General features: G+C 34.4%; 1 protein-coding gene across 1 annotated transcript in view; it reads left to right on the top strand.

Annotated features, from left to right (window-relative positions):
* The first annotated feature begins 1,330 nt into the window (after positions 1-1,330).
* Positions 1,331-11,451, top strand: part of LOC123554999 (neurogenic locus Notch protein-like) — a 44,939-nt gene continuing 34,818 nt past the window's right edge. Inside the window, exons 1-5 of the mRNA XM_053548946.1 lie at positions 1,331-1,396; positions 2,843-2,935; positions 7,127-7,199; positions 7,582-7,698; positions 8,421-8,534. Of these exons, the coding sequence (XP_053404921.1) occupies positions 1,331-1,396; positions 2,843-2,935; positions 7,127-7,199; positions 7,582-7,698; positions 8,421-8,534 (463 nt within the window). The remainder of the gene's footprint in view (positions 1,397-2,842; positions 2,936-7,126; positions 7,200-7,581; positions 7,699-8,420; positions 8,535-11,451) is intronic.

Below are 11,451 nucleotides of genomic sequence, written 5' to 3'. Positions count from 1 at the left end.
GATTTGCTTTTAGAGCATCAGTAAATTGACTTCTAACATCACTGACCATGTTTAAAGCATCAAAAAGTGCAGTTTTGCAACATTTTGTTAAAAAATGAAAAAAAAATGTAAGGCCATAAAAACATTTAGGGTCGGGCCAAAAACAAGAGTAGGTCGGGGGGATACCGGAAACACCAAAACGTTTTATGCCTAATCTGTCCTTGTTCCGCAATATAGGCAAAGCTTTTACAAACTTTCATTTCATCAATGATATGCGTGTAATAGACAATTGTCAAAGCAAATGTCTGACAAATATAGTGTTAGTTGATATAATCTTAAAGTTCCTTTCGCAAAGCATATTTTAACTTTATATTCATGCTAAAATAACTATATCCTGTGCTAAAATAACTATATCCATTGTACATGTTAAAAAACGGGATAGAAAAGTCTAACTTAAATTTGATAATAAATCCAATGAAAATCAAACATGCATTAATCACCGAATAAACACTACTTAATGCTAGCACGCAAGAGAAAGAAAATATAAAGAACACAAAGACAGGTACTATTTACCATTAACATTTAAGGACTGGTTTCACTAATTACAACAGTACATGTAGTCAATGATATTATACAATTTAGTCACTGCTAAAGCCAGGAGTCTCTATGATACAAAGTATAAGTACCGCACAATATTATCACCGTATCCAATCGTTACTTTGAAAAACTGGATCAGTAACTCTAATGGAGCGCGTTTGGTGATTTTGGGTAAGAAAATCATATATTTTTTTCTGTTAGTTAGAATTTGTTGTCAAGGACGGCATATAGTGCAAGATGTGCTCCGAATATTATGAAATACTCGTTGCTATCGTTTTCCAGCAAGTCCAAGCACTTTTCTCAATTACTTTGGAAAACCTTGCGAAAATAGCTGGTAAACAATGCAACGACTCAGAAAAAAGCATTATATCAGAACGTTATTCGACAAAAACGCAAAATTACCACTTCCGCGATATAATTGACACATTCCTGTAACATATTTATCATAAATGATGAATTATATTTCTTGGAAGACCAGTATAAAACGATTTATGACCGTGCTGGTCAGTAACGCAGGAGACACAGGATCAGCGACTGCAAGATGCAGTAATATAGGAGCTTCTGAGTTTTCTTGTTCGTTTTCATAAATAAACAAGGGAAACATACCTTTATTCACTTTATTTATCTACCAAAACAGTGATAAGTAGTAGAAAAACAAAGAACAACATGCTTAAAAAGATGCTTAATGCTCCACCCTTGTAAGAGCCACGTTACCATATGTTGCTACTAAATTGAAGTATATGAAAATGGATAGATGGAGTTAGAACAAAATGACGGCTCCAACTTGCCTAAGAACTTGAAATTAGTACTGATTCTTAAGGTATACAATTATAGTGGTTGTAATAAAAAAGGCGTTCCACACTGTAGACATACCATTGGGTTCACTGTTCCATGAAGGTTTACATCAGCTCGCCAACGCAGTAGAAGGCTTTTTTGCATCTGTTAACACTGGCGAATTTTGTCTTTGTGTCCTTTTTTATATGTCTCTTCAGCTTTGATTTTGTTTGACAGCATATGTAGCACATGAAGTCATAACAATGGAAGAATTACGCAACGACTCAACCGCTTTCTTTGTTTACATTCAGACCTCCTATAGTTCCGGTAATTATAGCGCTGTCACGGGGGTATCATTAACTCTTTTTTTTTTCAACCAACCACCAAAAAGAGGTAGAACTAGTATTTACAGGCCGTGATTTTGAGAGATTAACTTGCAAAGCAGTGGTATGATAATTTGTATTTTTAGAACACAAATTATGATGATAAGAACATTAATCAACAACAGTGGGTGGAATTGTAATCATTTTTAGTGATAATTTATAATGAAGTTTATACATAATTTATTTTTGGTCGATTGTGAAGGAATATCTACAACTTATATTAATCACTCTCGACACCTCATTCCTGTTGGAGTCCATATCCACTAGGTAATGAGAGAAGAGACCAGTTTCCCTTTTAATGAGCGCCAAGCAAGCGAGCTACTGGTACCACTTTTCACGTCTTTGGTATGACGCGGCCGGGGATCGAACCCACGATTTTCCGCACTGGAAGCGGACGCTCTACCAATAGGCTATCGAGGCGTATAAATTTATAATTTGACGGTTCGAATCTTATATCTGTCTTTTTTTTTATTTTGCATTACAATTTTTACGTAGGTTTCTTCTTTCTTATATATTGTTTTGTTCTCATTTTCGCAGTATCTTAAATTAAGCAATACCGAAATTGAGGCCGGGCAATGCGTTGTTTTAAAGTGAGATTTAAGATTTTCATAAACTGTATAAAACCATCCCGTTGTGCTTTAAAATATCACAGGGTCTTCCTCCACCATCAAAGCTGAAAAGTCGCCATATGATCAATAATTGTTTCGGTGCGACGTTAAATCCAACAAAATAAATAAAATAGTATTGAAATATCACAGGTGAGCTACAAAAACATTACATCTTATCATATTATTTAAAACGTATTGTAATGACATTTACTAGCTTGAGAGAACTTCGTTGAATTTTACTAAACAATAAGACATTATGCACACTTTTCAAATTAAAAAAAAATCTATATATGGGTCCCGAAATGGAACTCAAAAAGAAAAAGTCCGAGACGGCCAACGGGGAATTAGTATCTATATTGGAAACGTTACATGTGATACCTATACATAAATTTCTTGCTTTACATTTCTGGTTATCTAAAACTCGGTTATAAATAAGTATGCTTTTCACGGGTTTCTCGTGTGTTTGTTGTCCATATAACATACTTTTCATGTACATTTCAGGTCATTTTGTGTTTTTCAACGGTTTACCACTATTCAGAAGCGAGAGCTTTGAAACATAAACATCACAAGAGTGAATGCTACTCAGACTCCGAGGTAAAAAATAAATTATTTTATAAATTATTTTTGCATGTCCGAAACATTGCAGACCAGTAACAGTTTCACTTGGGTAATGGCTACAGTTTACTTACACTTTATCATAGACTTCTTGTGAAAAATCTCAACTTTTGAATAATAATTAAAGTAACAAGAAAATATCGGTTAAACCGAATGATGCTCCCCGAAATATGAGTATTGCATGTTAAATGAACAAAATTGGAATTCACTGACTGGGCACGTATAGTTTACTTTATGTTGAATAATCAAAGCGCAATGTCTCGTTGAAAAATCATGCCACAAGAACATGAACAAAATGTCTTCACTTCCTCTTGGCTGCTGAGAAATACTTCTGACTTGGATGACTCTATTGTTAACTATGTTGAATAATTAAAGGCGTACGCTAGAATTCCCTGTATATGAGATGGGCGAAAATTTTCCCAATAACAGAATTTCTTTAAACTTTGGATATTGAAGGACAATCATCTAAGAAACAAAAAAATGCAATAAAAATCATAGGTCACCAGATTCGAAAAAGAGTTATCTGTCCTTGAAAACGTCATTTTTGGGGGAAATGCCCTTTTCAAGGGCAGATAACTCTTTTTCGATACCGGTGACCTATGATTTTTATTGCATTTTTTTGTTTCTTAGATGATTGTCCTTCAATATTCAAAGTTTGAAGAAATTCTGTTATTGAGAAAATTTTCGCACCAAATTCTAGCATACGTCCTTAAAGAGCAATAACTCAGTGAAAATCATCCGACCAAAACATGAAGACAACATGCGCATCTCCTCTTGAGAGTGCAGTTTCTACGAAGTCTCGATGAATTTCAGCGAATTGTTCCGGAGGAGTACTATGGACTAGAAATGTCGATGAAAATCGTCCGACCGGATCATGAAGATCATATACGCATCTCTTGATAGAAAAGCTTCATATGAAGTTAAGCTAAATTCCAACAAGTGGTTGCTGACAAAATACTCCGGACATAACTTGTACTATAGTATACTAATAATGAACAATCAAAGGGCAATAGCTTGTTAAAAGTTCACCCGACTGGATCACGAATACATAGAGGATATTTGTTTGTTTCAGTGAAATATCAATTTTATTTCACAAGTGAGCATCAAAAACTGATATTTTCACGAGTGGCGTAGCGACGAGTGAAAATGACTTTTTTTTGGTGCTCACGAGTGAAATAAAATTGATATTTCACTGACACAAACAAATTTTCTTTTTATTTCATGTGTAAAACTCTACTTTTGTTGTGTATTTTATAATATGTCGAAAATCGCGGGAAAGATCAACAGAAAGCATAACAACCATTGGCGTCATTTTAACGACGTCATCGTCATTATGGTCCCCGGTATTCATAACGCTCGGTATATAATTTGACTTCAGTCGCGACGGATAACCGGAACTAGTTCGGCAAAAACAGTGAAAAATAAAAATGATAATCTACTGATTCCAAACTGTGGATTATCACTGTTATTTCACTGAAAAACTCTATAATTCACTGGAAAACATAAAATAAAATATGCGAATCTCCTCATGATAGTGAAGCTTCTTATGAAGTTTCGCTAAATTCCTGAGAGTGCCCGGAATGAGGAACATTAGCTTGTTACTTCCCTTGAAAGGTTGTATGATAAAGCGCAAGGATAACCAAATGTAACATTGGTCCCTTTCAGTTGGATTCCTCTGACTTTTTCGTTATAACCTTTGTCCAAGATGTTGCGGTTGGTCAAAATAAATATACATTTTATGTGTAAGTTTCTAAATAAAAATGATTAATCAAACCTAAATTTAGCAGAGAGGCACTAAAAGAAAACTTGTCCTTAATCATTTTCCAGTTCAATGAAATTTAGTATAGATATTGATTTTGAAAATTACAAAGAAGTCAACGATAAAAACAGAGGAAGGACCAATCTACTTCTTGGACATAATCAGGGGAAGTAACTGACTAATGTTCCCCATTGCGGGACGTTTGTTGGGCGAAGCGGCCATTATATGCTTAGAAGGGCTTGAGTCACATCAACACAATTCAGGTCTTACAGAGATTTTTCCCTTACTAAAGAATTGGATGAAAATCGATTCTATTATATTCCCTTGTTTTTAAGAACAGCGCTATGTATACATGTAGTTGTCTCCCTTCCGCTGTCTAACCAAATACCGATTAATATCGGATATTTTTAGCGAGTGGTGCAGACCGATATACCTCGGCTACTTCCAGTTCAATTCAAATTTAATCATAAAACATTATATAGTAACAAAATATGTATGCAATAATCAATATATTTAAAATGCTGTGATAAGAATTTTATAAAAATCTTAGAATAGATATGCTTATTAATACATGAAATATTACGTCAAGTATATTTTATATTTTATGACACAGAAAAAGATATGCTTGACACCTGAGTAAAACGAATCACTTATTTCCAATGGGGGTCCCATTAGATAGATATAATTTTCAATCATTATCTTCACAATTAAAATGTGTGATCGTTACTAATTTGTAGGTACAAAAATTCATGTATAAGTGAAAAACATAACGTTATTTAAAAAACTTATGTCCTGAATATCATCAGAGTAATGATTTCAATATTTAAAACTAAACGAAAGAAAATACAGATATTCATCTTCAGGAATGTCTCAGCTCAAAATAGTATCAGTGACTTCTCTTAGACGTATACACTTGAATAAATATTTCTTCACTTCCTGTTTAAAGCTATGATTATTTGGTTTCGCCTTAATAAACTCGGGAAGATTATTCCAATCATGAATTGCATTGAAATAATAAGTATTAGCACCACATTCCTTGACTTTTGGAACAACAAAGTTGAATTTACTAAATCTAGTGCGGTTGTTTATTGATTAAACTTTGCAAAAGTTTTGATTAAGATATTGTGGAGTAATGCCGTGGAAAATATTATAAACACGATTCAGTCGTAATTGTTTAGCCCTATCTTCGACCCTTAAAAGTTTGACTACTTCAAACATATCGCTTGTAATACTATTTCTGGGTGGTATATTAAGTATAAATTGGATAACCTTGTTCTGGGTTACTTGTAATCGGCTTTTAGAGACTTAGTGAGACCAGCATACCACGCCGAACAAGAGAAGTGTAAGTGACACTGTATTAATGCACTTGTCAACTTTTCCTTTGTTTGAATACTAAATTTACTACAGTGTCTGTGTAGAAATTAAATATTGAGTCTACTATATGCTCACCATTTAAAATCATGTCGATACGTAGACCAAGATACTTAATATTACTTTGAGAAGGTATTACATGACCGTTACAAACAACTTAAGGTAAGAAATTATCTTGAGCTTCCTAACAGAACCAAACAACATGCATTCCGTTTTACCAGGATGTAGGGACAATTTAATATCAATTAGCCATGTTGAACAATTTTACATAACTCTGCTTATTTTTTTTCTGAAATGATGTGGGGATCTTTATGGGCAGACAATATTGCGCTGTCCTCGGCATATGATACAAGCTTGCAGTCCGAATCTATACACGTTGGCATGCCATTTACGTAAGAACAAAGAAAGAGTAAAGACCCAAGGACATTTCCCTCAGGGACTCCGCATGTGACCTTGGCAGATTCGGATGAAACTTTGTTAATAAAAACTGTCTCAGTTCGGTCAGTAAAATAAGATTTAAACAAATATATTGATTGAACTCCCATTGCTGTAAGCTTGTAACAAAGGATAGCATGATCGACTGTGTCAAACGACTTTTGTAGATCAAGCAAAATCGTGCCAGTATGTAAACCTTCAGAACTATTCTGTTTAATATGATCTAACAGATGTATAAGGCAAGTATCGGTAGAGTATTTGAACTTAAAAGCTGACTGGGACTGATATAGCAACTGGCTGATCACATCTACGGGAGGTGCCGATCATATACTAGTAGATGCTGTAAAAACGCGGTAATAGGAAATTAATTTTGAACCAATTTTAAGTACCGGTACAACAAAAACAGCAACTTTTGATGGCAGAGGAAGATCCAAGTTCCGCGTGTATTGTTTTAGGCATGGGAGGACATCTGGGTAGAACCATTGACCTTCATTTGATGGCTCCTGCGCATAGAGAATTCTACATCCAAAACAAAATGGCAATACATACACAAGTTCAGAGACATTTTTCTTTGTAAACCTAACGTCATTCTTTTTACATTTTAGTGTCCAAAACACCACGTATGTGTTTTCAATCCCGAATTTGATTGTGGTTGCGATCCCGGAAAATGCTACAAATGTAAGCTATTTTAAATATCTAAATTTTTAACTGTCAGCGTTTTATATTTCAACTGATTTCCAGAAAATTTTAAGCAGCAATGCATTGCAATGCATTCGTCTTAAATATGTTGTTAATGGTTCGAAAGATGATATACACAAAGCGGTACTTTTAGACTTTTTGAATTTGTCGGATATACAACTGGAAGGTAAGGTAGTTATTATTATTATTATTATTTTCTCCTTTTACGAAAACTGGTTTTGTACTAAAGCTTTTTGTAACTGTTTTCTATCTTAATATGAAATGATTTTTCACAGAAATATAAAATTTTAAATCTTGACAGCATTTGACTCATTAGTTCTGGCTGCAGATTATATTATATCTTCGCTTTACAAAATTGTAGATATCAGTGCCTGTGATCCGAACCCTTGTCGACACTGGGGCACTTGCATCAGTTACTCGGCCAATTCATACAATTGCGCCTGCGCTCCAGGGTATACTGGCATCAGTTGCGAGACAGGTAAATATTCCCAGATCTTCCCATGAAAATGCCGAAATCAAATTCAAGCTCGTTGGCCCACAGAGACCATTAAAATACCACATTTAGTTATCTTATTTTATATAAAGGTTAATGGTTGGGCATATTTTAAGTTCAGTTAAAGCTGTAGCCAGTAAGAAAAGATATTCAATTAGATGTACCACTAGACCCATTTAAATGTAAAAAGTTTAAAAAAAATCATTCAGGCATAAAATGAGGTTTATATAAAATAATGTCTTGTTAGGGAGAAAACTTACACCATGCTCCTTTGAATACCTAACAATGCGTATAATAGAAAAAACAATGCCTAAAATCTTTCTACTCCGACATTTGCGCCAAGTCCTTGTTATTGGCACGAGACAAATTGAAGTGGAAAATGTCTGAGAGACTGTCAATTGAAATACCCAAGTAATACCAAATTAATATACCGGAAAAGAAAAATGGCTATAATCTTTCGATCACCAAATGTTCTTTATGTTCAAATGCCAGGGTATATGACTAAGTCCTGTTTGATTTTTCGATCATCTACTTTTTATGTAGTATTTGATATTCCTGTCATTGCCTAGTTTAATTTGCATTGCTCTGTATTTATTTCTATTTAAAAGCATTGCACATTTTGAAGCGGAATTTATCTTTGATACTTAATAATTCTTGCAGTCATTATTTTGTTAGAAGATAAATAGAATATTTTTATACATAAACAGAAATAAACGAGTGCAGTTCAAACCCTTGTAAGAACGGAGCAGTGTGTGTCGATGACGTAAACAGTTACTACTGCATGTGTGCACCTGGGTACACGGGCTTAAATTGTGGAACAGGTAAAGTGCACGTGTTTTATAGTATTTTATACTTTGTTGACTTTTTGTTAAAGTTAAATTTTTCTGAAAAAAATATCTGAAAAAGGTAAACAAAATGATTAATAAAAGCATAACATTATCAAGTTCACTTTTGCTTTCTAAGGGACATAATAATTACCTTGATGAAAAGAAGTTTGATTGAATTTACTTTTCAGAATATAAAGGACTTCGGACACTATCATATGCTTCTAGCCTACATTTTAAATGCAAATTTCTCCTTAAGTATTTAAACAATACCCAAATCGTTTCGAGTCAATGATAAACCAATATATTAGTTAATTTATTACAGCAGAAATTATTATTTGTATATGTTCCTATCTAGATGTTTTTCTTACTTTATCTGGGCCTGGGTTTATTTTCTTGAAAAAATAAAATGTTTAATTTCCCTAAAAATATAATGTCATCACTTTACAGAAGTTTTAAATATTTGAATTTCAGTCGAAAAAAGTGACAAAATCTATTTTTTTAAAGGAAAAAAATAACATTTTAAGATTAAAATCCCATAAATAAATAATAAAGAGAACGATATTTTTGCAAACAACCTGTACTATCTATACACTGTTCGTAATGTAAAGTTATTGACGCATTACATATGTGAATAGGTATACATGTATAAGTGACCGGTCAGTTTTATTACAGTGGTTCAGGTCACTGGCACCAGATCAGAAAGAAAATGCCTCCGTACGTGTTATACCCTACCCCTAGGTATTCTATAAGAACCATGGTCATGAACGGGAAAATATACTAACCCGTTTCAATCGCGCATTTCATACCTAAAACACGCAGTGCGGTAAATGTGTACTATGGATATCAAACAAGTGGTAATTTATCTTCCATTGAGTACCGGTCGCATTTCTTTAATACATCTTATCTTAGAAAAACAACGCGTAGTTTATAGTAATTTCAACGTAACACAAAAAACTTGCTTGAACTTCCCTGGTGAAGTTCCGTTCTAGATTAAAAAAACATTCTGATTGGCTGTTGTGAAAATGTATGTCAATCGTCACTTTACTACACGTGTTCGCTAAAATGTGAAAATGCAGCATTAATGTGCAAAATGAATAAAATAAACAGAACAGATGCAGACCAATGTACGATTTCAAATTAAATATCGTATACAAGATGAATTTCATTCATCATTTGGAGTTTTAGTGTAAAATTGTGATTTTTTTAAATTCTGTTTTTGTTTGTTTACGTTTCGCCAAACATGTGCACACTGTCGTGACCTCTAGACCGGATGTTCATTAGGGAAGGTCAAGCAAGTTTTTTCTGTAACGTTGACGAAAGCATAAAATATGTTGATAATCTCAGCAATATGGAATATTGAGACAATGTGACTGGTGCACGATGGAAGATAAATTATCGCTTGTTCAATATGCTACATACCCATTCACCGAACTGCGCGTTTAAGTTGAGAAATGTACGATTGAAACGGGTTAGTATAATTTCCCGTTCACGACCATGGTTCTTATAGAATACCTAGGGGTAGGGTATAACACGTACGGAGGCATTTTCTTTCTGATCTGGTGCCAGTGGTTCAGGTAGTTATTAAAGTACATGTACATGTCTGTATAGCTCTAAGTGATGGCAGATATTTGTTTGCTGTATAACATTAATACTAAGAAAAGGCAGTAATCTTATCAAGGCCGTATGGGGGGTTCTTGCTTGGGATAAGTACCAGTGGCACACATAATATTTGAGCCGCGCCATGAGAAAACCAACATAGTGCAATTGCGACCAGCATGGATCCTGATCTGCGCAGTCTAGTCAGAACAGAACAGAACAGATCTTTTATTTGATAAGCACAGATTACAAAACATACATTTTGTAATAACTTGGTAGTCAGGATCCATGCTGTTCGCTAACGGTTTGTCTTATTCCAGTAGGCTTTGAAAGCGAACAGCATGGATGCTGGTCGCAAAGTCACTATGCTGGTTTTCTCATAGCACGGCTCATTTCGCTTAAACATGTAATAAAAATGTATCCGAAATGACAGTTCTTTCTGAGGCTTGCCTAAGGATGCTGGATCGGAAAAAAGTTAAATCGGGATAAGTCTGACAACAACCCATCTATAGATAATGTTGTCTATTCAGGGCTGAAGTTGTGGGCAAAACATATTCAAAATGTGTCATTTGTAGGGCTAAAGTAGAAGCAGGCCGCTGCATAAAAATTTCATCTGAAACTCGGCTGGACCGTTTAGTTCGTTTTCGCGTCTAGCCGTATTTGTATATGTCATCTGCATGGAAAGCGACTTGACACATCACTTTCGTGGCATCACACTGAATGTGAAACCGTCACCGATATGACCTGCCAAGAAGCTACTGTTCTTACCTATGCATCACAGGCATGTCAATGCCAAGCGTTATTTCTGTTGGATAGACTATAGTCAGGATCAGATTAACTGCTGTGCACATATTGCCCCTTTTTTGTTCTGTTTAGGCCTAGTCCGCCGCAAAGAACAATCTTCAATTCAGTTCTCACTGAAGGAAGAACATGAAGTAATGAATGCGTGTCATATGTAGTATGTGTTAAAAAGAAATAAATATAAATACAGAGAAGAAGATGAAGAAATAAAGAAATGAAAAATATATAGAAAATACAAAAATAATAAAAACAAAATGGAAAACAAATTACATCCTCATCGCTAGTGGCGCGTGCGTCGCGAGGAGGGCGTGCAGAAGATTACCTGGTGTGTTGATAGAATTTTACAGCACACATTTGCCAATCTACTACTACAAACAACCAGGATAAACCAATGAAAATGTAACCCAACGAATAATAATGAATTAACAGTATTTGCTTCTCTCACTACTATACATGTATAGCATTGCTATATATGCCCATTCAAACATTTGTATATTATTTTAGTTACAAACAG

The sequence above is a fragment of the Mercenaria mercenaria genome, chromosome 7 (assembly GCF_021730395.1).
Source record: "Mercenaria mercenaria strain notata chromosome 7, MADL_Memer_1, whole genome shotgun sequence".
NCBI classification, from domain to species: domain Eukaryota; kingdom Metazoa; phylum Mollusca; class Bivalvia; order Venerida; family Veneridae; genus Mercenaria; species Mercenaria mercenaria.
The sequence above is the reverse complement of the archived record's forward strand: the minus strand, read 5'-3'. Positions and strand labels throughout refer to the sequence as shown.